The sequence below is a fragment of the Spodoptera frugiperda genome, chromosome 18 (genome assembly GCF_023101765.2).
Source record: "Spodoptera frugiperda isolate SF20-4 chromosome 18, AGI-APGP_CSIRO_Sfru_2.0, whole genome shotgun sequence".
In the NCBI taxonomy this organism is placed as follows: Eukaryota; Metazoa; Arthropoda; class Insecta; order Lepidoptera; family Noctuidae; genus Spodoptera; species Spodoptera frugiperda.
Window position 1 is genome coordinate 2683003 of NC_064229.1, and position 25399 is coordinate 2708401.

A 25399-nucleotide genomic window follows, 5' to 3' on the forward strand; every position below is an offset into this window, starting at 1 on the left:
GACGCTACACCTACGCCTTCTCCAGGTATATTTTTTTTTATATTTTTTTACTAAATCTGACCCGATATGGTCAATGACGTTGAGTATTATTACAACAATGAGTACTTTAATATTTTTATTATCTTCTAAATTGCGATATGGATTTAAGATACTTATATAATTTTATTTTTCAGATATTCCGGCACCATTGCCTCCTCTACCTCTAGGTATATTTTTAACATAAAATAATTGATTGTAAATAAAAACTATGGATTTGTAAGATTTATTCTAATTACTTTATTTTGTATTAATTTCAGTAATAGAGATATTACCGGAACCACTGCCAGGTAAATTACAGCTAATTTATTTATTATTATTTTTGTGTTTAAAATAATGACATATATGTATTGAATCAGTTTTTGACCATTTATTTTTCTTAATTTAACAATACACCTTCTCAGGTATATTGTTTGCCATTTTATGTACGTGACTGAACTTATTTAATTTACGTAATCATAACTAAAGTATCAGTTTTCTTTGCAATATATTTTTTATGCCAATTTACTCAAAGCATTTACTTATTTTTTAACAGCACCAGAAAATATTACACCACTGCCGGCTCCAGGTGAATGAATATTTTTTTTATATTTTTTCTTTTCCTTTCATTTCGCATAAAGTCTTTTTCTAAGTTGATGTTCATTTTGTCCACAATGTTAAATTCTTCTTTAAAATATCGGGTATACCTTTGATCAATTCTTTTACTGACTTCAAAGGTTATTGACATTTGTTGTCTTTCTTCTTCTCTTGTTTGTTCCATGTCATCGGTACAATCGTTTGTAATGTCTGTCATTGGTCAATTGAAATTTTTATATTAATATCTCTTATTATCCCGCATCTTCTTATCTGTCTATATGCCTGTCATGTAGTACTTATTTCTTATTAAAAAAAAGTTCAAAGAGTTATGATAGAATCGATTTTATAATTAATGGATTTTGATGTAGTTTTAATGCAAAAATGTTTTGCGATAACGCGATAGACATGATTATGACGTTTAACACTTTGATTGGCCAGTTCTAAGTCAACCGACCAATCAGAGTACTAAATGCGAAAACGTTTTGGTCGCGTTGACGTAATAATAACTCTCACTTAGTACCCAGATTTAATTATTGTGATATGGCATGAAGTCTTAAATTGAAAAAGATGTGTGACTACAGTGTGATGAGGTTGACCAACCTTAAAGTTGCTGCCTATTTATGCTGTATTGTAACATTCTTTATTTTTTTATTTCATTTTTTTTTTTTTATTCAGAATAAATAAATGAAATATTGACTAGAATAAAAACGTAATATTGGTAGTAGTTTAAATCTTTTTTTTTTTGTTCTCAGTTATTCCGATACCAGCTCCACAGCCTGCACCAGGTATTTTTAAATTTATTGAGTAAAACTGAAATATTAAGGATAAATCATTGTACGTTAGTGCCTTGAACTATAAATAATTAATTATGCAACGAAAATCGTGCGAAACTCCTATAATTGACCTCTATATTGATGGCTAAGTCACTCACGAACTCCCAACTGACTTGTTAGTAAATCTATACATAGTATAAAACAAAGTCGCCCATTTTGTCTGTAGTCCCTTCGTATGCATAAAACTTTAAAACTACGCAACGGATTTTGATGCGGTTTTCACTAATAGAAAGAGTATTTTCTCCGACAGGTTTTTATATATAATTGAAATACATTGAAACTATATTAGCTGAGTTATAGCGATTTATGTCCAAGAAGTCAGAAAAAAAATCTAATTGAAGATTACATTTGTGCGTGCGCCGCTTATACCGTTGGATACAAGTAAGAACAATGTATAGCAAAAACATTGGTCTTTATTAGTTCTACAAAAAAGTCCGCGATGACATATATCCAGCTTTTTTATTTAAGTCACAAAAACTACTTTTCTGTATTAAAAAAACATTTAATTCGTTGGGTGATGTTTAACTGGTGATATAACCAATAATACATATATCCTTATCATAATAAGTAAGTTCATCATCACGAGCATTTAATTTAGATTATTTTTGCAGTTTACAGTGTGTTATTTAGACATATAGTTTAGGAGATATCACGATATTAGTATTGCGGCACGGTACGGGCCGGCCGCGGCGGCGGGGGCAGCGTCCCTATAAATAGCGCGTCGGCGGCAGCGGCTCCCCATTAGCACATAAAAAATAAATAATATTAAAAAGTAGGTACTGACTTTGATCTATACATATAAGACAAAAAAAAAATCTGTACATTACTTAAATATTTTTTCCAAAAACTGATAGGGGGGGCGATCAAAGAAGAGTCACAGAAACCAAAAAACATTTTAATATTTTAAACGCGGTTAAGGGAAAGAGAAGTTATTGTGAATTGAAAATTAGTATCCAATATGTGTTGGTGCGTTGACTGTATTTGTCGAAGTAGCGGGATACACGCAAACGAAGTTGCGCGGGTCAGCTAGTGTAATATAAATTAATATATTTATATAATTCATTAACAGAACCAGAACCAGAGCAAGGTCGGTAATATTATTAATTTACAGCTGGAATCTCTAACATTTATTTCTAAATGCAGCAAGTTATACAACGTTACAGGTGGAAGGTTTGTTTCCTAACCAACTCTGAAGATTTCTGCATCATAACAAATAGCCTTATTTTATAAACTGTCGATACTTGTTTACTCCGATATTACGAAAAATACTCATTCTATTCGTTTGTGTTGTTTATCCTTCTCGAATTATAATATTTGGTTTGACAAGTTCCCTGTTCTTGCAGTTCCACAGCCGCTGCCGCCGCTGCCTTTGCCTCTGCCTGTTCCTCGGGGCTGGCCACTACCTCCAAGACCGGCACCACAACCAGGACCACAGCCGGGACCACAACCTGGACCACAACCTGCTCCTCAACCTGGACCTCAACCCAGCCCACAACCTGCTCCACAACCGGGACCGCAACCAAGCCCACAACCGGGACCACAACCAGGACCGAGACCGGCACCTCAACCGGCTCCTCAACCAGGACCCCAACCGGCACCTCAACCTCCTGCGCCCCCAGCACCGAAAACCGCACCTCAAGACCAAGTGCTGTTCTGTAAGTGTTCCACTATCTTAATCTGTCTCATACAAAATGACGGGTTCATTACGAAGTTAATTTCACGCCTGGACAAACTCTAAAGCTCTGTGGCATATTATTCAAAATACCTATACTAAATTACCTACGTAAAAAAAGTTGTCAGTACAAACATTAGTCAAAGACATCTTATCTTGTTGAATTACAACAGTTTCATTTCCATCAACAGGTCCACCTCCACTGTTTATCCGCGGACCTCCGCGTCCTTACCCAGTCCCAGTGCCGGTACCAGGTAAAAACATATTAGTGCCTGTGCCCGTGCCTGTACCAGTGCCTGCTGAGAAGATCTACATTTCCAACAGGCCGTATTCTGTACCACAACTACCCAAGATATTACCAGTCCCAGTACCTGGCAAAGAAAGAATTGTACCAGTGCCAGTGCCTGTGCCAGTACCTGGAGGTAAGCCTGACAAAATTATTAAAATGTATGGTTACGCGTATCTTATGTCTTATAATATGTAAAAATAGGCTGTAAATGAATTAACTAATCAGTATAATTATTTTACAGCGACAAAGTTCTACCCAGTGCCCGTCGTCCTCTACGTAGGTGAGTACAGAAATATTTTTGGATAATTCTTAAAACTTTACTTGTGCTGCATTAAAATGATATCATTTAATGTTTAGCCCCCGAGTGCAAACATCACCAACCTCTGGTGCCATTCTACGTGCCGTCCGAGCCGTGCGTAATCCACGTGTGCAAGATCGTCTACAACTACGTGTTCATTGAGACCAGCCATGACAGCAATTGTATTGGTAAGTTGTTTGTGGAGGAGGAAGGAGGTACAGTGCCTATGATGTTATGATTACAGATTTTTGGTTCTGATATATACTTTACTTATTACAGGTAAACCAAAAGTACCTGGTTGGAGCTCAGCTGGTGCTTCAGCTAATGCCATAAGCACAGGTGGATCATCTATAGCCGAAGCCAATGCCAACGCTAACAGTGGTCTCTTACCCACTGTTAAATACGGACCCTACAGTTTATATCCCACCGGCTCTAGTGCATCGGCTGATGCTTCAGCAAACACTGGAGGTTGGAATGGAAATACTTACTCAGGAGCTAATGCAAACGCAAATGCTGTGACAAACACCATCGGACCGTTGATTTACGGAGGAGATTACTCTAATGCTAATGCTCAAGCAACCGCTAATACAAGACCTTCCTATGGAGGAGGATACAGCATCGCTGATGCACAAGCAATCGCTAACGCCGGGTCTGGTATTGGAGGCGGATACAGCATCGCTGACGCCCAAGCAACAGCAAACACAGCACCCGTTTATGGAGGCGGATACAGCATCGCTGACGCTCAAGCAATCGCTAACGCCGGCTCTGGTATTGGAGGCGGATACAGCATCGCTGACGCCCAAGCTACAGCGAATTCAGCACCCGTTTACGGAGGATACAGCGTCGCTGACGCCCAAGCAATCGCTAACGCCGGGTCTGGTATTGGAGGCGGATACAGCATCGCTGACGCTCAAGCAATCGCTAACGCCGGCTCTGGTATTGGAGGCGGATACAGCATCGCTGACGCCCAAGCTACAGCGAATTCAGCACCCGTTTACGGAGGATACAGCATCGCTGACGCCCAAGCAATCGCTAACGCCGGGTCTGGTATTGGAGGCGGATACAGCATCGCTGACGCCCAAGCTACAGCGAATTCAGCACCCGTTTACGGAGGATACAGCATCGCTGACGCACAAGCAATCGCTAACGCCGGGTCTGGTATTGGAGGAGGATACAGCATCGCTGACGCCCAAGCTACAGCGAATTCAGCACCCGTTTACGGAGGATACAGCATCGCTGACGCCCAAGCAATCGCTAACGCCGGGTCTGGTATTGGAGGAGGATACAGCATCGCTGACGCCCAAGCTACAGCGAATTCAGCACCCGTTTACGGAGGATACAGCATCGCTGACGCCCAAGCAATCGCTAACGCCGGGTCTGGTATTGGAGGAGGATACAGCATCGCTGACGCCCAAGCTACAGCGAATTCAGCACCCGTTTACGGAGGATACAGCATCGCTGACGCCCAAGCAATCGCTAACGCCGGGTCTGGTATTGGAGGCGGATACAGCATCGCTGACGCCCAAGCTACAGCGAATTCTGCACCCGTTTACGGAGGATACAGCATCGCTGACGCCCAAGCAATCGCTAACGCTGGGCCTAGTTATGGAGGTGGATACAGCATCGCTGATGCCCAAGCAGCCGCAAATTCAGCACCTGGTTATGGAAATGGATATAGCTCCGCAGATGCCCAAGCAGCGGCCAATACTGGATTAGGATATGGAAATGGATACAGCATTGCTGATGCCCAAGCAGTGGCCAACGCCGCAAATGGTAACAACGGTGCATACAGCCTGGCAGACGCTCAAGCTGCGGCCAACGGAGCATACAGCGTGGCAGACGCTCAAGCAGTTGCCAACGCTGCAAATGGCTACAATGGCGCATACAGCCTGGCAGACGCTCAAGCAGTTGCCAACGCTGCAAATGGCTACAATGGCGCATACAGCCTGGCAGACGCTCAAGCTGCTGCCAACGCTGCAAATGGCTACAACGGAGCATACAGCCTGGCAGACGCTCAAGCAGCTGCCAACGCTGCAAATGGCTACAACGGAGCATACAGCCTGGCAGACGCTCAAGCTGCAGCCAACGCTGCAAATGGCTACAATGGCGCATACAGCCTGGCAGACGCCCAAGCAGCTGCTAACGCTGCAAATGGCTACAACGGAGCATACAGCCTGGCAGACGCTCAAGCAGCTGCCAACGCTGCAAATGGCTACAATGGCGCATACAGCCTGGCAGACGCCCAAGCAGCTGCTAACGCTGCAAATGGCTACAACGGAGCATACAGCCTGGCAGACGCTCAAGCAGCTGCCAACGCTGCAAATGGATATAATGGCGCATACAGCCTGGCAGACGCTCAAGCAGCTGCCAACGCTGCAAATGGCTACAACGGAGCATACAGCCTGGCAGACGCTCAAGCAGCTGCCAACGCTGCAAATGGCTACAACGGAGCATACAGCCTGGCAGACGCTCAAGCAGCTGCCAACGCTGCAAATGGCTACAATGGCGCATACAGCCTGGCAGACGCTCAAGCAGCTGCCAACGCTGCAAATGGCTACAACGGAGCATACAGCCTGGCAGACGCTCAAGCAGCTGCCAACGCTGCAAATGGCTACAATGGCGCATACAGCCTGGCAGACGCTCAAGCTGCGGCCATCGCTGCAAATGGATATAATGGTGCGTACAGCCTGGCAGATTCTCAAGCTGCTGCTAATACACCCAGTTATTTAGGTCTCAGTTCGTCTAATGCTGCCGCCCAAGCAGCTGCTCAAAGCGGCCCTGGTCTACAAGGAGTTGGAAGTTACAGTGACGCCAATGCTGTTGCTCAAGGTGTTACCAACTCTCTTGGCTATACTTCATCCAATGCCGCAGCTCTTGCTGCTGCCAATGCCGAATCTGGATTAGGAGCATATGGTGGCTATGCTGATGCCAGTGCAGCTGCTCAGGCTGCAGCAAATAATGCTGGTTATGGCAGCTATGGATTATCCAATGCCGCAGCTCAGGCTGCTGCCAACGCCGCATCTGGATTAGGAGGGTATGGTGGTTACAGCGACGCTAGTGCTGCTGCCCAAGCTGCAGCTAACAATCTTGGATATTCTTCATCTAATGCCGCTGCTCAGGCTGCCGCCAACGCTGCATCTGGATTAGGAGGGTATGGTGGTTACAGCGATGCTAGTGCTGCTGCCCAAGCTGCAGCTAACAATCTTGGATATTCTTCATCTAATGCCGCTGCTCAGGCTGCCGCCAACGCTGCATCCGGATTAGGAGGATATGGTAGTTACAGCGATGCTAATGCTGAGGCTTTGGCATCTTCCGGACTAATAGGACTTGGTGGTTCCAGTGACGCTAGTGCAGCTGCTCAGGCTGCAGCAAATAGTGCTGGCTATGGCGGCTATGGTCTAACCAATGCCGCTGCTCAGGCTGCTGCCAACGCCGCCTCTGGATTAGGAGGGTATGGTGGTTATAGCGATGCTAATGCTGCAGCTTTGGCCTCCTCCGGACTAATAGGACTTGGTGGTTCCAGTGACGCTAGTGCAGCTGCTCAGGCTGCAGCAAATAGTGCTGGCTATGGCGGCTATGGGTTATCTAATGCTGCAGCTCAAGCTGCGGCCAATGCCGCATCCGGGATAGGACCATATGGTGGTTACAGTGATGCCAGTGCAGCTGCTCAGGCTGCAGCAAATAATGCTGGTTATGGCGGCTACGGCTTATCCAATGCCGCAGCATTAGCTGCAGCTAATACTGGTAGCTATGGAGGTGATAGTGCTGCTGCTGCCGCTGCTGCCGCTGCTGCTGCCGCTGCTGCTGGTAATGGTTATGGCGGCTATGGAGACGCTACTGCTGCGGCTGCTGCTGCTGCTGCTGCCGCAGCTGCTGGTGATCATGGTGGCCATGGAGACGCTGCTGCTGCTGCCGCTGCCGCTGCTGCCGCTGCTAATGCTGCTGGTGGTTACGGTGGCTACGGAAGTTCTCTCAGCCTTGCTCAAGCACTCGCCAACGCTGGTATCATCCGAAGTGGCGAACCAGATGCTGATTCAGAGTTAGCAAACGATTCCTCAGAAAGCCGTTCAGACTCCAGAAGGAAGAGGAACGTTGAGCAACGCAGGCTCAGACTCAGAATGAGAGCCTAATATATTACAAAACGAATAAGTAAGTATTAGCATTATACTAAGTGAATAATGTAAATTTCGATAGTACCGTTATAGAATAATATCTCCATTAGAATCGATATAACTTTGGACCGCTATCGCGGACAGATCTATTCTAACAATACCATGAAGTAAATCTCTACTAGTTTACTATAATCAATAGAGAAAATAAAACGATAAAAATAACAAATATCTAATCTGTCCTTTTTTTCCAGACCAACACTCATCACAATGATCTCTCTACAACTTGGCAAGATTATGGATTTGATATAGTTTATAAACATATTTTAACCGAAGCATCCAGAAAATGACGAGCAAACTTCATACTTATATGTATTATTTTATGTAATAAAGCTACTAGTGGGATTAATTCGATTTTTATTATAATCCTCATGTGTGGTAACCCTTTAATCAAAACTATTGAACAATAGATATACATATAAGTATCTTTGAAAGCTAGTTGGGTGGTTCGATTGTTTAATTCCAGATATGGTAATAAACCCTAACTACTTCGCCAGTTTATATGATTACTTATATTGCAACATTTTATATCGAACTTCATTTGCCATGAACATAGTATAGGGATCTTCAAAGAGCTGGTCTCACTTTAAAAAATATAACACATTGGATATTTTGCTGAACTCTCAAAATCATTTGTTTATGATAACCAAGACGCTATTGCAGTATGCAACACTTTAGTATACGAGACGCATCTTTCTATTTATAAATGTTATAGATCCAACACATAAAATCATAATGTTGAATGAAGTAAACTCATTGGAAGGTACTATGATAGAACAGTCAATGGGTGTACCGAAGGGTTCAATATTGGGTCCATATTTTATCGTAAAAACTCATTATTGTAATCAGATAATTAATAGCAAAATGAATTAACAATATTACAAATTGCTGATGATACGTTGTGGATTTTTTTTAAATAAATAGATGAATCAAGAAAGTAAACAAATGAAAGATATAAATGACGTTGATATTGCTACTCTTTAATATTCTCTCTGATTCCTGGATCGGGCAAAGTATTATGGAGTACATTTTTGATTTAGTACTAATCATTTTTGTAGTAGTACGTCGAATGTAAAGGTACACCCACTAAGGTACATATATGTAGTAAATAATGAAAAGTGTGTGTTATACTTAATAGCACTTCTGTCTACGCCTTTAAGAATAAAAAGTATAATGCTATGTTTATGTTATAAAATGCACGCACGTCCATTTGACGTTGAGACAATAAATTATTCTGAAACAAATCTAATCAATCCAATTCTTTGATTCAGTAATTACGTGAAGAATTGTGATTTACTACTGTAGCAATATCAAACTGTCAAATGGTTGTTACATGTGATTATAGCTTTGGTTATAAAAAAGAGTGTTTACTGCTTGTGAATTCATTTGTGGGAATTATAGTTAATGGTACATAACTGGGTCATCACATGTTTAGGGGTAACGTGTAACAAGCCGGGATGCAGGCTGGGGTCATTGGAGGCGTCTGCCTCCTTGCCTTCCTGTTATCTAAAGGCAGAGCTCAAGAAACAAATGGTTTAAACGACTATAAAATTGAAACTCCCAGTGATCTCAAAAATGGTAATGTACTACATTTTCAATATTCTTAATGTTACAACAAGACAATTAGTTGATTAAATACACACATTTTATGTAAATATAACAAAAATAAAATTTCAGAATTAGACTTAGCTGTAACTGAATCTAACTTGGACGATAATGAAGGGAGATCGGGAGCAATATCACAGAGTGCTTCTCGTAATGTTGGAGGTAATTTCATCATATACGTTTTCAAAGTGAATAATGAGATGCATGATATTGCGAAATATACAATTTGTATTACTTTTATATTTCCCAGACTCCTAACTGAGTAATGAATAATGTACACTAGTCAAGTGGTTTTAGATTTTTTCTAATTTATATTGAATTTGGAATTCTTCTCAATCAAAAATAGCTGCTACTCGTATGGTAGTAGTAGTTCAAGATACATTATTTAGTCGTTTAATCATTAAAAACAATTTGTTCTATCTGCTCCACCAGGATCCAGTTTGTCACAAGCAGAAGCTCGAGACAATAGTGATAGTGGCTTGTACAACCCGGGAGCTAACTCGTATCCATACTCACCACCCTACTCCTACAGTTCTGGAGTTAATTCACTCCGACCGCAAGCTGAAGCTGGTAATGGATTATATCAACGTGCATTTAAACCTTCGCCTAATTTTAATTACCAACAAGGCAAAAGTTCTGCAACCCCAACTAATGTTGAACTTTCCTTCAATCAACATCTACGTGAACCCAATCCTATGCTTATCCCTAGATACGATCCATCTAAGGATCTACTGTCTGATTTATCTTCAACTTACCAACAGAACCCAGATACAAATTCAGGTGGTTTCACAAAGCTATTTCAGTCTATTAAAAAGCCATATAAGCCTGCACAGATACCAAAAATCCCATTTCACTTTTTTGGGCGCAACGATTTCAGCACTTCCCAAACACAAAATGACAACGAAGCATATGAACCTGTACCTTTGGTAAAACCAAAAGACAATTATTACACAGTGCCGTATCGTGAAGGTCTTAATTCAGAATTAAACATTATTGCCCATCGCTCCCAAGCTTTTAATACTGATTCAGGTCAAGTAGAAAATGACAATAATCCATATCGAGCAATTTCAATACTGGATTCAAATCCTGCGTCAATTGATTCTTTGTTAGTTCCATATAGAGAGCCTTCTCACCCTCAGCCAAAATCTATAAATTATGCATATCAGTCCTTCGGAATACCAACTTCCAGTCAACAACAAGAAGATTATGTTCCTAACCCCGATAGAGGGGAACCTTACAACGCTGACACTGTGCACATGGCATACAATGATGGTTACAGTTTCTCTCAAAGACAAACGGCTGATGAATTGTATCCACCCGTTCTTAGAATGGATCCCAATGAAGATGCTACTGAGCCTTCTCAATCTATCTCAAGATCTGAGCTTGATCTTGCGTCTAACGGACACTCTTCAAACACAAATACTAAAGTACATGTTCATAATGACGTATCTGATTACACGTCTGCTTCTCAGTCCTCGAACGCATACAATACACTCAAAAATCGTGGATTTAACACAGCCATAGACAACGATTTGGCGGCAGACCTCAAATCAAAGAGTGACTGGACTCCATACGAGTATGATCCTCCCAGTGTTCCAACTCCTCAGTTATATCCTTTAGGAGCAGATAAACAAGGACAAGCTGACTCGAGACCCGCTGGTGGTGGTGTGATAAATCCATATAGTCTGGGTCCGTATGATTATCCATCCGAGTCACCTTTTCGCCCAGGTTTCAACAAGGCAACATATGAAGGTCCTTCCGGTACATATATCAGTAAGTGAACATCTGAACTGTTTCTTATTTAGATTTTGTTACGTAAAAATACCAGAATAAATCTAAAAATATTCCCAAGCAAAAGTCGTTAAAAATACAATTTAATTAGTAATGGTCGTTTTAAAAGTTCCATTCATTTACCGAAACATTTCGCTTTCAGCTTACCAAAGTTCAGCGATCGCATTCGAGGGTAATAATTTCATTTACAATAATTAACAATGGCGTCTGCGTGTGGAATAAATAAAAAGTGTTTAATCAAAACGGATTGTTTCAGATGCAAAGTCCAGAACGATACTGCCGCACGAATATATATTCCCAAATAAAATGCCAGGTTAGTTTCATGTTACATTAGTTACATAAATACGTTATTCTTAAGAATACTGAATAAATACAAAATAATAACTACCTCGTATTTTCAGGGGGTGAAAATGTAATTCAGTGTACAAAAGAAAACGAGTTTCATCATTTCTGGGCGGAAGGCGTCGATTGTATGACCTGCATTTGTGTGAACGAGTACGGAGTCTTGACGCCCATCTGTGCGAGTTGTGGTGGATGCCGTAAACCTTCCCCACAATATCCGGAACGCATCCCAGACCTACCAGTACCCATTCCAGTCCAACCTGCAACTCCTGAGTCTATCCCGATGATTCCAGAACCATTTTCACCGGAGCCAGACAGGCCTATCCCAGAACCAAATTTGGAAATTCCCACTCCAGAGCCATATCCCAAGTATCCAGCCCCTATCCCAGGCCCTTCACACCTTCCAGACAGTTATCCAGAGCCGATCCCAACACTGCCGCCACAACCGGCTGAAGGTAATTGTGATTGTTTTGAAATATCTATTTCAAACATATTTATGTTTAGTTTTCGTATTGGATTATAGACCAGCGTTAATTCAGTTGCATATAGAATCAACATCAAATCTCAATGATTTTATACGACTATCAACAGCAACAACAGCGTTAGTTTTGTAATTTAAAAAAGTGGATGTCATTAGAATCTAATCAACGACAGCAAACAACATTTCAGTTATAGAGATTAATGATCTACCTTAAACTGCTGGTCTGTCGGTTTGATTAATAACTTTTAGTGAAACGTTCTGGACAGAAAATGATATTATTAGAAATGTCTTTTATTTGTACCAATCTATTAATTAGTGTTTTGTGACATTAAAATCATTAAGATTTTCATTACTTTCCTATAGACAAGGATAAAGTCTGATAAAATCTTCATAATTTTTAGCATCGTGCAGTCCTCTGCCCAGTGGACAACCGTTTACAAATCCACTGCACCCGTGCCAGATATGTACATGCAGAGAATCTGACGTGTCTGGCAATGTAGACGTCCAGATCGAATGCAAAGAGAATCCTCAGTGTAGTAAGTAGAGACATCGGTTTGTATTCCCAAACATTTTTTTTTTTGTTCGAGTATTATTACTAATGTTTATTTTTTATTTTCTCAGTATCACCGGTCGACTTGACTACATTACGTAAGTGTTTGTAATTTAATCTTATTTTTCTCTATTATCGCCATGTGTCAAATTAATGATTTCAATAAATATTTGTCTACAGCTCCACTGCCTGAAGCCCCAGTACCAATACCACGTAAGTTTTATATGATAATTATGAATAATGTAATATAGTAGATTAGTCGGATGTTTAATATTGTTCCTTATACTTAAATAAAATCCTGAGTTAGGATGAAATTAAACAATTTTTGTAACTTTCATGCCGGATGTGCATCGCCATTGCACAGAAGATACATTATGTGACGATTGTTTTAGAAGAACGTTACTCAGTTGAGTATCCCCAATTCCTTCATGAGGTTTTTAAGGAGAGAATATGAGTGTACAATGAATTGACTGGGGTTCTCTCTAGCAGCTCTGAAGGCGAGCGAGACTAACTAATAAAACTGCTTATTCTTGTTGTCCTCAGTGCCTATTTGTGAGAAGTTCCCTGAACACGTGCTGTTCCCTCACCCCACGGACTCGTGCAAGCTGTGCAAGTGCTCCAAGAGGGACTCCGAAAACGGCATTCCTGAGCAAGTACTTACTTGCTACCCCCATCCTGACTGCAGTAAGTTTTTAAATATAATAAAACTTTTCTTACTCGAGTGTATAAATTATTGATATTTTATTTTGTTTTTAATTTGACAGTACCTACAGCGGAACCAATCACAGAGCCAGTCCCTTCCCTTCCTAATAGGTTGAAGCCAATTCCTGGATCAGAGCTGATACCAGCAGAACCTATGAAAGGGCAAATCGAGCCAGTAGAACCTGTTCCATTACCAGAGATCGTTACGGTAGAACCCTGTGAGTACATCATCTTACATATTACGTATTAAAATATTTGTCACGTATTGAAGAATTTAACTGAAGCCATATCGTTTTATCATCTAGTACCGTGGCCTCCTATAACGACAGTGTCGCCAGGACCTCCACTGCCGATGCTGGTTCCACCGCCTGGCCCGCTTCCAGGTCCATCGCCACGTGAGTAGTCTTGAAAGATGAAGAATGTCAAAAATATTACTATAGTCTCACCAAACATAACGTAGAAAGATGAATGATCTATCGCTTGTATCAAATAATATTAACCACAAGAAAGTTTGTATATGCGTATGTTTCATGCCATCTATTGTTAATGAGGATCATTTCCCCAGACGAATCCTGCCGGCCATATCCACCGAACCAAACGTTCCAGCATCCCTGGGATGAATGCCAGATCTGTTTGTGCACCGAAGCCACCGCGGTAGGCATGGTCACCGTGGAAGTCAACTGCTACACCAAACCAGTGTGCTGTTAGTATGTTTGTGTTACTCAAATTACATTTAACGGAAAATATGATGCTGAACTGGTTCTCTCTTTTTCCAGGCATTGAACCACCAGATGCTGTGAAAGCTGGTGAGATATTATTCGACAATGAAAAATATATTTAGAATGAAATTACAGATATATGGGATTTAATTACAAAACGATAATTATAATTATTCTGTTTCAGCTATTTCAGGTAAACTAACTCTATGTTCAGGTAAGCATTTACGACGATACCATTTGGCATTCGTTTTATTTCCATAACATCGCCTGAGCTGACATTATTATTTCAGATTAAAATCGTCAGTTCGAGATCCCCTTCCAAAGTTTAGCGCGCGGTGGCCAGTTGAAAAGTTGGCAAATGCGTGATAACCGTCGATTTTATGCCATCGTTTGCTAGCTCGTTTGCACCCGGCGTGAGGGGCCGACAAAGGGTGACAGAGGGAGAAATAAAAAACTCGTATCAACTGGAACATTAAAAGCAAACAAATAAAGTAAAAATTTACGAGCGGCTGCGACACGCCGTCATAATTGCAGATACAGGTGACGTTAAAAAAATGGAGCTGGACACACGGGTATGGATTGGTATAGTGTCCAGTCAAATAATTATTATATATCAAAAGAATTAATGGATTCAACAGTAAAGTTTTATTACTATAGTTTCAAATTAAAATATACGTTCATACAGTTATGTTACAGTAATCAATACAAAATCTGATGCGCAGTACTTAAGTTAAACGTTTCCCTAAATACATTTATTACGGAGAAAGCAAAGGTTTACCCAAAAATTAGGCAAAGCGCCTCTACCCTTGGCAGTTTGATAGCAGATAACAAAACAAACAATGGTACATAAATCAATCGTCCTCCGAGATAGCGGTCCCTAATTAGTGGGAGAGCATTGAGGAAAACCAATACGGTGAATCGTTTTGGAAACGCAATAAGGACGAGGTCGAAACGAGCGATGAGCGCCAATCGAGCAAACTGACGCGCTATAGATTGGCCCTCAAGTGTATTGACACCTCGATGTCCATTTACTGAAGCCACTCACCCCTGAACGTGATAGCGTGAGGGTAATTGTGTTTCCCATTCAGGTGCCACTCCTGTTATCACTGTTTTATTGGTCCACGTTAAATTCGTTTTATGCTTGATGATTTTTGGGACATCAACGTTTATACGTACTCAGGAACTGCTTCAATTTTATTTCACGGGTGTACAGCAGTTACCACAATCCACAGTATATTTGTTGAATGAAAAGCACATGCATAAAGTTAATAAAAGAAATGACATTATACATATTTTTGTATGTTTTAGGCTACCCCAGGCAGTATCCAGTAGTTTCTCTCGACACTCAAAGTTTATCCAACGGGCTTCAGTCAGCTGTAATCACCAGTACTTTTAGACCACCATCGATTTATCCGTCTTATACTCCAAGAACCGTGAGTTATCCTGGGACCAACCAAGGCAGTGCGGCGGACGGTCTGAAGCAAGGATACTCCATACAGTCGTATCCTATACTACAGACGGATACTGTCTACGGCGAACCATCACCTAACTATCCGTACCAACGGAACTACCAGCCTCCATTTGTGAACCAAGAATATCCGGAGTATCCTCCAAGAATACCATCAGGGTCGTATAAGTCCAATAAATTCGCGTATCCACCAAACTACCAATACGCACCAGGTGATGCAATGGAAAATAATTACCCAGGACTTCAGGGGCATTACCCATCATATGACCCGAGGTTCCAGACAGCACCCAGCGCATATCCAGCTCCTACGCTATACCAGAGGCCTGGCTACGACAGATATCCACCTGCACCAAGCAGAGATATATATGGAAATCCTAACCAGAAGCAGATTGGAACAAGTAAGTCCCTTTCGACTTCCAAATGAATATGAGCCATAATTATAACCAACCACATCCTACCACATCTTTTTTGTTTTATTTTCAGACGTTCAAAGCGTACAATCAAATTATTTGAGCAATGCAGCAAGAACGAAATCTGGTAAAGGTGATTTAATATTATTACAATAATGTCCTGACATTAAAAAATAACATTGGGAATTGTTTGTGAAGATTTACACTTCGTTGGTCTTCCTGAGTTAAGCCCTAAATCAGGCAAAGTTATTTCGCTATCCCTTTAGGAAAAAGAATGCGTAATTTTTGATGACAAACTGAATAGGAAATGGTGATTGGAAAACATAAAAACACTCGCAATCACCAAACACCACAGATGTTTAGGAAGGACTCGAAACTTGAGTATTTTTAACAAGCGTACCCTGTAATCCGGCGCGGATCCTTCAACTTTTTGGACATAAATTAAAAATATATTAGGAGAGCAGATGGTGAGTCGGCCGCCATGCAAATTATATTTAATCAAACTTTGAGCCCTCACTACTTATTGAAGTTCTCTACTGCGTTCTTTAGATCTTGCTTAGGACACCAACCTTTCCCAGGTTCGATAGTTATTAAATACAGGTTTAATAAATGTTTATGATTTGATAGATAACATGCATGATTTGCAAGCACATTTCTATAAGTATTTGCATTTGGGGTATAATTGTTAAACAAATTTTTTAGATGACGACGAACCAGATGACTCGTAGAATACAAGATATTTCTCTACATTTAATGTGTGAGTACAGCCTCATTACTTCGTATAACTTCACAAATTGTAAGACAATACAGTTCTACTGATTCCTGCAACGAGGAGGTAACACAACATGAATATGCAGCTCAAACCGTTCTCATTACAGTATGCAGTTCTCTCGTTTATTTTGAAAGCACGATCTATAACTCCGTATTGAGTTTAACGATTTCTGTTATTGTATCTCGGAACCGAAGTACGACTACTTATATTATTAGTTTTAAATGGAACTATGCATTAATAGTTTCAACATTCTCTGGCTAAATTAATTTCAAATAAAAGAAAATGTTTCTACAAGTGACTAAATGTAGTTTGAATGTGAAAAGTTTATGTTTAAACATCACGGGAAGATTGCCCGAGAAAATTTAATTAACACTGAACTTATACAAGCCTTTGTTTCAGGATATTATTTAGTTAAGGAAGACGACACGGCTCGACAATGGCTCCACGAGTAGTTTTATAAGTGTGCACAGCAAAAGATGTTTTAAATCATATTTATTAAATGGCAAAACATCGTATATTGGTTCTTTTATTTTAAATAACGTCACCTGTTTGTTTATGAAACTCAAAACATTTTGGATCTTGAAGTATGCCACAGGGAGCATTTTTAGGACCATTTTTGTTTTAATAATAACGACAATAATACACTGGACTTTTAGACTACTAGACTAGTATTAGACTGGACCAATATAAAACAGTTACATATGCTGAAAAACAAATCTTTCACAACAGCAATAAAATACATAAACGATCAGAAATTAAAGTTTAAATCACAGTTTAACGTCAAAACCGTTTCGCAAATAATGTATATTTTGTTTTAAACAAACTTTATCATGTTCATATAATGTTATTTTGGGTGTTTGTGAGTTTATTTTTTACAGGTAAGAAGATTTTACTTCGTTATGTTTTTTAAGATATTTGATTTAAAAAACCGGATTAAAGTAAGGACAAAAAGTTAAGCTGTTTGATATAAGTATACATTGATTTATAGTGTTACAATGCCTACGGGGACAGACGGCGTACCACCTGGTGCATATCAACAATATGGACAACTTGGCACAATTCGATGATGCTCAGCATCGAGGTCCCAACTGGTACGATTACTCCGTCAACTCTTTCGAGGCTGCCAGCACCCTGGAGGATCAAAAGAGCTCGACTTTGTAAGTATGATAATGTAAAAATACCGAGTAACATTCAAGATGAGAGACGAGCTCAAGCACAAAGTCAATCTTAATTTACAGAGAAGTATCGAAATATTCATCGGCGAGCACCGATCCAGCCACAGATTCGTCCGCGGAAACCAGCGAAAAGAGGCGAGCGTAAGTATCAGCATGTTTCTTCAACATCCTCATTAATAATCTTAAACCCTATCGTGAAGCTCTAAGGTTGATATTTGTAGGACGCAGAGGTACCGGGCCTGTCATCCTTGTCCTCATGATATGTTGAAGAAGTACACAAACATTGGCATCAAGTGGATTTGTGCTGGGTACCAGCGAGCCAGGCGCAGCTTCAAGAGTGAATGCATGCTCAGGTACAGGAACTGTCAGGATGGAACCAGTGAGTATTTAAGAGGACATTTTTTTATAATCCTTATCTTAATAGTCCATCCAATTTTATCCATCACAAATTCGTCTTTAAACTGATTCTTTTGTCCTAAAGAGTTGGGTGGAAAATAAAGAGCTCCAATATGATGATCCTTACATAAATAAGTCCAACTTCCATCACGTTTGTTGAGTTAAACCAGACATGTAAATAAATACGGTACTAATACAGACATTTACTTTCACACAAATTAATACAATCTGAAAATCATCAAAGTTAGCTCCATGCATGAACAGATCGATGAGTGAAGCAAAGATCGATGATTATGCCAGAATCATGTAATTATGGTGCACGCCTATCCCAATGGAAAGGTGTGGAAATATATAATGTATGCAGTCTGTAATTATGAGCCATGCTTCGGCACGCTTCGGCCGGCTCGACCGGAGTGATACTACGACCTCACAGAAAACCGACGTGAAACAACGCTTGCATTGTGTTTCGTTGTGTGAGTGAGGTTACCGGAGGCCCAATTACCCCTTTCCCAATCCCCGATTCCCCAACAACCCTTAAATTCCTAACCTCAAAAGGCCAGCAACGCACTTGTAACGCCTCTGGTGTTGCGGGTGTTCATGGGCGGCGACGATTGCTTAACACCAGGTGATCCATCACCTTGTTTACCGGCTTATACCATATAAAAACTGATTACTAATTGATTGTTTTTTTTTATCATTTGCAGTGTTCGTGAAGGTGCATGATCACAAATGTCGGAACGAGTCCTACCACGGCAGGCACTGGTTCTACGGCTACCTAGTGTGATGTTATCACTACAATAAATCTGTTTATATTCGTCATCTCCCTGTATTTCTCTTAAAAAATAATATTTTATTCTTGTACAATTGTTAAGGAAGAAAGCAACAGCTATTGTAATAAAATGTTCGAATGTTAAGGAACCATAAATTCAAATATAAATCCCAGTCGATAACAAACGTTGCTTATGGTTTTAATATAAGTTTTACTTGAGGGTTTTCTTCAACAATTTATTTGTTTTTTTTTTTTAGTTTGTTTATCAGCATACATAGCTATAGTTGCTATGAATTGGCCACCAATTTTTTGTCAATACCTATATCAAATTGTATTAAGGCAATTGCACGCTGCGTTGGGATACTTATATATGATTGATATGTATGATTATCATTTAATATCTAAAAACAAACGATTTCAAAACGTCATCTTAAGTAAATAGGGACCGATTTGGCTTATTATTTTATATAATATTTATTTTGACAAACATACAAACGAATAATCATGAACTGATAACTTTCTGTAATCACTGTTATGACACGTAAATGTTAGGAACTGGATCTTTAACGCCCCTGTACAAGGCGAAGTTAGTTACTACATATAACAACATAGCACTATGTTAAAACAATGTTAGTTCTGGGTTTCGCGTTATTACTCATACACGGTAAGTCTTAAATATGTAGCGATAGAGATCATATTTGCTTGACAAATGTATTGCTAAAAATCTTTGAGATAGATAACAGATTAACAAGTTTCTAAATGTTCTAGAAACAAAATGTCTGACAACAAAATTTGTGGAGATCACGAAGGTACCCCTGAAGCATATCAACGAATTGCAGGACTTGGCTCAGTTTGACGATGCCCAGCACCGGGGCCCGCACTGGTACGACTACTCCGTGGACCCTATCGACGTCGCCAGTTCCTTGCACTCAGAAAAAAGCGAAACCATGTATTGTATCTGAACCAAATATTTTGTTACCATTACTTATCCTGAGCTGAGCTATAGCTACTAGCGTAGCTACTGATGGCTGGTCAATGGTCACTGTCTTTGTATCTATTAAACCTTTATTTTCTTTATTGCATTCTAAATAACTTGGCTAAAGAAGGTATATGTATGAATAATGAACATGTAAGAGGCCGAAGTTCGCCAGAAATCCATAGTTGAGCACTAGAATTGGAACTTGTAACGGGATGTTTACCATGTTTTTTAATTTCTATGAGTTATATGAGTATAGTTGAGCATTTTAAGTATGGAATTATTATAAGAGAACAAAAAATATATAAAATTTACCTTCAGACTGACTACTATATACTAAGTTAGGACTAGGAAGCAAACATCTTCCATTTAAATGACTATACAACTAGAAGTGTAGGTAGACGGGTCTCTCCGAACCCCGAAACGGCCCAAAAGACGTTATTTAGCTAAAATAAATTTTCTAGTTCAGCGGAAAGACCCATTCTTATTTATGAGATAATTTATTTACGTGCGCTATGAGATAAATCAGGGGAACGACGCCATTTTACATGGTCAGCCTTTCTTTGAGACCGTTCAGCAATAACCGGGCATTATCGTTGGATGGAGGAATGGCATGTGAGGACTGCCAGGAGGCGGATAAATTAAACGTTGAGATACATAACATACACTGAAGATATATTAAATGGACTGTTGCAGATAAAATAGCGTTATTTATAAACTGGTACTACTACTAAAATTTAAAACTATGTAAAAGAGGAAACAAATGAAAAATTGCTCTTGAATTTCAGATCAATTTCTGCGCATACTTCGTCGGAGGTAGATAAAGGCTCGCACGATTCAGCATCAGACACAGATGAGAAAAGACAAACGTAAGATGTATCACTATGTAAAAATTAAATCTGTCAGTTGATTTGAGCGACATAATTATATGATGGCACTGCTAGTGTGAGCTGAGCAATCTTGATCACACAAAGATGCCACGCAACCTGACTGGTCCACGTTGCCCAGCCACCGCGCCAATCGTGCAGTCAAGGGTTTCTAAACATACCTACGTTATTTTAAAGTCCTTTAAAACTGTTCTATGAATACTACGTTATTTTAACATTTTCAAATTTCAACCTTACTTCTATAAAAATAAAGTATAAAATTGAATAGCTTTAAGAGGTACCGGACCTGTCATCCTTGTCCTGAAGATATGTTGAAGAAGTACACGAATATTGGCATCAAGTGGATCTGTGCTGCTTACCAGAACGCCAGGAGAAGCTTCAAGAGTCAGTGCATGCTGAGATACAGGAACTGCCAGGATGGCACAAGTAAGCTAATATATTATGACTACCTAAATCCCCTATTTCCTAATACCTCTGCCTGATGCCTTCTTATGTTCTGAGTGACCGTGGGCGGCATCAATTGCTTACCATCAATAACTATAATTGCTAACCAGAATACTACAATTACTTTACATATTCTAAGGTTTTTTTTTTATTTTCAGTGTTTGTGAAGATCCATGAGCACAAATGTAGGAAAGACCCGTTCCATGGACGAAGCTGGTTCTATGGCTACAAAGTGTAGAAGTATACAACATTAATGTAAACTATGAAGGAAATAAACATTTAATATTACTCTGTGTATCATTCAATTACTATAAGTATATAAAGTAGAGAGACGAAGTAATGAAACCCTCCTAAATGTAGTATTGCTTAATATTTATGGTTGTAGATGCATTTGGTGATTGTAGTATTCTATTAATTTTCTTTATATTATGTAAAAACGTACAATCGACATTCTGTAAATCAAAGATGGAAGTAAAACTCTAGTAGGTAGCTAAAATATACAAAATGAGATGAATCGAGAAAGTTATTGAAATGTGTGAAACATTGACTTTGCCAAACAAATAAAAACATAAAATAAAATACAATATGAAAATAAAATTACACGTAGATATCGGGAAATCGTAAAAATTCAAATCGAATGGAAATAAATCTGGTTCGGCATTATGTTTATGGGCCGCTATACAAGTTGTGAGGGGTAAGATGATTGACGTGGAGCCATGGTGCGAGCGGTGCCGTACCTCGTCCTCGTGCTGACGTTACGTAAGTTATACTAATGATGTATGTGACTAGCTTAGAAGATTCTGTTCCAACTTCAAAACTTGCCCTTATAACGCAAATGTTAAAGTCGTATTTGCCATGGCAACACAACATATAGTCGTCATTATCCTCTTATAAAATTAAATCAGTAATAACTATTCCATACTTCCACAGTGCAAATCGCAACAGCCTTCGTATTCAACGAGACATTAATAGATGATTATGAGAATAAACTGAAAGATGGCAATTTGAACTTAGGAGAAACAAGACGGCAGAGCAAGAAGAAAGCGATATCCACTTCATCATCGGGGAAGCGAGGGGGTTCGCGTATGTGCAGAACTACTAATATATAGGGCTAACTACGACCATTAAGTCTTTGACTGCCAATAGAAAACTGTTGAAGGCAAATCCTCCGCTAACGTCGGTCACCGGTGACCACCACGGCGTTCAATGTGTTAAGCAAATACAAACAGATGTCATAATTGCACTTCCCATGAACATAATGTGTGACACTTTACAGGAGGCGAGGGATGTTACAAACCACACCCCTTTTTATTTTTCATGTAGCGGTCCCATAATACAAAACGTTGCCAATTGTCCACATTTTAATATACTACTTTCTGAGCGCTCATATCCTATCTACACTTTTTTTACTCATGATATAATTGGACAAGGCCGATTTTTTGTATCATAGTGCACAATCATATGACATCTGCTTTTTGTACTTGTTTTAAGAATATAAGATGAACAACACCTTTTAAACTGTGATTTCCAATCCGCTTACACTATGTGAAGGATTTCCATAGTGACAGGTTGACGTCAACGGCCACTGCACCAACCGTGCAGTTGATGGTGCACATAGCTGAATATTTGCATTGTACAGGTAATAAGGACGGAGGTGACTCCGAGTCGTTAGAACAATCCATCACAGAGGAAACTTCGTCGTCATCTGAAGACGATAAACGAAAGAAGAAAGATCGCACACCCAAGTCTACTGTAGAACGGAAAGGATGGTATGGAGATACATAGTTATTAAGGAACCTTTTGTAAGATATTATCACGCCTTTGATATACCATGCTCACTTAATAATCTTTGAAAATTAATGGATCATGTTTAACGACTTACTTACTTAACTGTTTGCCATAATAACTCGACTAGTTTCAGGCCACGCTAGAAGCTCACACTCATAAGTTGTATAGCGTGAAACATGACACGACACGCGCAGCTCATTCTGAGTTATTATACAAAAATAATCTTTTCGTACATCCAATTTACTTTCACGTGTAAATTACAGGCTAAAGTGGCATCGTAAATGTACAAAATGTCCGGAGGACATGTCTAAGAAATGGCGCGACCCCACCATCAAGTGGATCTGCGGAGCGTACCAGCGAGCCAGGAGGTCGTTCAAGAGTCTCTGCATGATGCACTACAGGAACTGCCAGGATGGTACCAGTAAGTACACGGAGACTTCTAGGCGATTTTAAGTCTACTGTAGCAGTTACATAAATATTATTTGAAAGAACAGAATAGAACATTTGAAATGAAATTCATTAAATGGAGCTCTAATACCAGTACATTCTAAATTTTATTTACTTTCTCGACAGTGTTCACGAAGATAGCTGACCATCGGTGTCCGAACGGCAGTAACCAAATCAGACCCTACAACCTGCACTTCTTCTACGACTACAAAGTAATTCTGACGGGAGAGACGTCCGACTCTGGCACCATACAGTCCAGTGCGGAAGCCGACTCCTCATCCTCCTGGGACTCATCCCGCATAGCCAAGTTACCACCAATAAGAGTCCAATAGTACAGATTATGTTTGTCATATTTATAATAGCTGAATAGTTTATGAAGTTAAATAAACAAACGTAACACCACTGTGTCTTATTTTTTATTTACTGGTTGAGAATTATTTTTATTTACTGATTCGGATCCTAGCGAGTTGCTTCTGTCTCCAGATCTACCAAAAAGCTTCAGACCTTGTGGTCTTCTAAACCCGCATACATCACATTCTATTATCTCACATCAGATCATAAATCTACAAAGCGTCATAATACCATTAATCGTTCCCCGGTAACAATTTGTCATGCAGACAGACGGACAGACAAGTGTGTGATGAGAACCAAATGTACTGAACTGCAACATCACACGTCGCACCCTTAATGTGAACTCCATAAAGTGCAATGTCGTGTAAATCATCTGTAGAAGTATATGTGTGCTCAGTAACAAATACAAAGATAAAGTTGCACGTGTAGTGAACTTTATGGTTATTGACTTACGGGTGAGAGTCGAGTGTATCACGGAGGGGTGCAAATGCATTTGTAATGGACAAGTTTAGAGTATCGTGTGGAGACATCATCGCTTTGCATTGACTTTTCGTTTTTGAATGTCTGGGTTGGTGTGATGAAGATGAGAGTGGAGGATTAATGCCCGTGTTCGTGAACCTCTCTTAAATTGTAAGGGACCTCTAAGTTAAGACAGTTGACGCTTTTCAAATTTTCGATCAACCTGTATGTGTACATTTAACGGTAACGGTAAAGATAACGCAAAGTAATTCTTACTTAAGAGATGGTTTAGGTATGGTTGGTGAGACTGGTCACAAGGTTTATACCTCTTTACTTCTGTTATGGTAGGAATTTCGTTGCATTATTTTGAAAATGTTCCTCCCCATGAGGGTATCTCTAGTCGGAAGTGTTTCACCTCAAATTCACCGGCTGTTGTCAAACTTCTACGCATAAATGTGTAGCTCATTGCTTCTAATAGACAATTTACATAATGGCCGTTCAAAAAGAACGGTTAGCAAAAAAAGCTGGCATCGAAATAGGTGTTAAAATTTTCACGTGTGCCTGGCAAAGGAAAATTAAATACGAAAAAAAAAAGAAATTGTTTCTCTGCTGTTAATATGCATGTAAAACTGAAATATTATAAACTCCATTACGACGAAATTGAGAGTTGAGTAATTTTTTAAGGCTTGTAGATAACATACTTGGTACTTTCTCGACAGTACTTGGTACAGTTACTTTCTAGGACTATTTTGACACCATTGACAAACGGTGATGGAAAACATTGTGAAGAAACCTGGGCTTATGATTACTAATTATAAGTTTGAAATTGCCAACCCAGATTAAGTTAGCATGGTGATTAATGGTGATAATTATTGTGAGAAGAGGCCCACCAGTGGCCCACCTATAGGCTGTTTATGTATGTAAATATATAATATTTAACTAAGTAATTTTCGAATCAAAGGAAATCATCTAAAATATTTAGTTGCGTTAAAAA

General features: G+C 39.7%; 4 protein-coding genes across 6 annotated transcripts in view; 3 read left to right on the forward strand and 1 right to left on the reverse strand.

The window, feature by feature from the left end:
* The window catches only part of LOC118277991 (dystrophin, isoforms A/C/F/G/H), a 438713-nt gene that overhangs the window by 190447 nt on the left and 222867 nt on the right, over nucleotides 1-25399 (reverse strand).
* LOC118278262 (uncharacterized) lies at nucleotides 9242-17228 on the forward strand. 3 transcript variants are annotated; one of them, XM_050700090.1, is made up of 20 exons: nucleotides 9247-9451; nucleotides 9551-9640; nucleotides 9911-10048; nucleotides 11099-11251; nucleotides 11412-11441; nucleotides 11526-11582; nucleotides 11671-12066; nucleotides 12494-12628; nucleotides 12714-12740; nucleotides 12823-12855; nucleotides 13186-13326; nucleotides 13407-13562; nucleotides 13650-13739; nucleotides 13910-14047; nucleotides 14121-14150; nucleotides 14248-14277; nucleotides 14354-15929; nucleotides 16015-16068; nucleotides 16644-16698; nucleotides 17113-17228. In XM_050700090.1, exons 1-17 carry the CDS (start codon nucleotides 9331-9333, stop codon nucleotides 14356-14358), a joined length of 1770 nt encoding a protein of 589 aa, XP_050556047.1. In that variant the 5' UTR covers nucleotides 9247-9330; the 3' UTR covers nucleotides 14359-15929; nucleotides 16015-16068; nucleotides 16644-16698; nucleotides 17113-17228. The 3 variants fall into 3 exon arrangements, with proteins under 3 accessions (XP_050556046.1, XP_035453361.2, XP_050556047.1); XM_050700089.1 differs by having other exon boundaries at nucleotides 9242-9451; nucleotides 9911-11251; nucleotides 16015-16074; XM_035597468.2 differs by having other exon boundaries at nucleotides 9242-9451; nucleotides 9911-11251.
* On the forward strand, nucleotides 19557-21648 carry LOC118278266 (uncharacterized). The gene is made up of 5 exons (XM_035597475.2): nucleotides 19557-19717; nucleotides 19822-20002; nucleotides 20818-20898; nucleotides 21185-21342; nucleotides 21519-21648. The coding sequence occupies exons 1-5, from the start codon at nucleotides 19681-19683 to the stop codon at nucleotides 21596-21598; spliced, it is 537 nt and encodes a 178-aa protein (XP_035453368.2). The 5' UTR covers nucleotides 19557-19680; the 3' UTR covers nucleotides 21599-21648.
* LOC118278265 (uncharacterized) lies at nucleotides 21954-23997 on the forward strand. Its single transcript, XM_035597474.2, has 5 exons — nucleotides 21954-22119; nucleotides 22291-22443; nucleotides 23000-23129; nucleotides 23412-23569; nucleotides 23722-23997. The coding sequence occupies exons 1-5, from the start codon at nucleotides 22077-22079 to the stop codon at nucleotides 23925-23927; spliced, it is 690 nt and encodes a 229-aa protein (XP_035453367.2). The 5' UTR covers nucleotides 21954-22076; the 3' UTR covers nucleotides 23928-23997.

Coding starts and splice junctions, on each gene's coding strand:
- LOC118278262 (XM_050700089.1), top strand. CDS start 9,331: ATGCAGGCTGGGGTCATTGGAGGCGTCTGCCTCCTTGCCTTCCTGTTA. Junction 9,641..9,910: donor TGCTTCTCGTAATGTTGGAG/GTAATTTCATCA, acceptor CTGCTCCACCAG/GATCCAGTTTGTCACAAGCA. Junction 12,629..12,713: donor CAAAGAGAATCCTCAGTGTA/GTAAGTAGAGAC, acceptor TTATTTTCTCAG/TATCACCGGTCGACTTGACT.
- LOC118278266 (XM_035597475.2), top strand. CDS start 19,681: ATGTTAGTTCTGGGTTTCGCGTTATTACTCATACACG. Junction 20,899..21,184: donor ACAGATGAGAAAAGACAAAC/GTAAGATGTATC, acceptor AAAATTGAATAG/CTTTAAGAGGTACCGGACCT. Junction 21,343..21,518: donor GAACTGCCAGGATGGCACAA/GTAAGCTAATAT, acceptor TTTTATTTTCAG/TGTTTGTGAAGATCCATGAG.
- LOC118278265 (XM_035597474.2), top strand. CDS start 22,077: ATGGTGCGAGCGGTGCCGTACCTCGTCCTCGTGCTGACGTTAC. Junction 22,444..22,999: donor GGGGAAGCGAGGGGGTTCGC/GTATGTGCAGAA, acceptor TGCATTGTACAG/GTAATAAGGACGGAGGTGAC. Junction 23,570..23,721: donor GAACTGCCAGGATGGTACCA/GTAAGTACACGG, acceptor CTTTCTCGACAG/TGTTCACGAAGATAGCTGAC.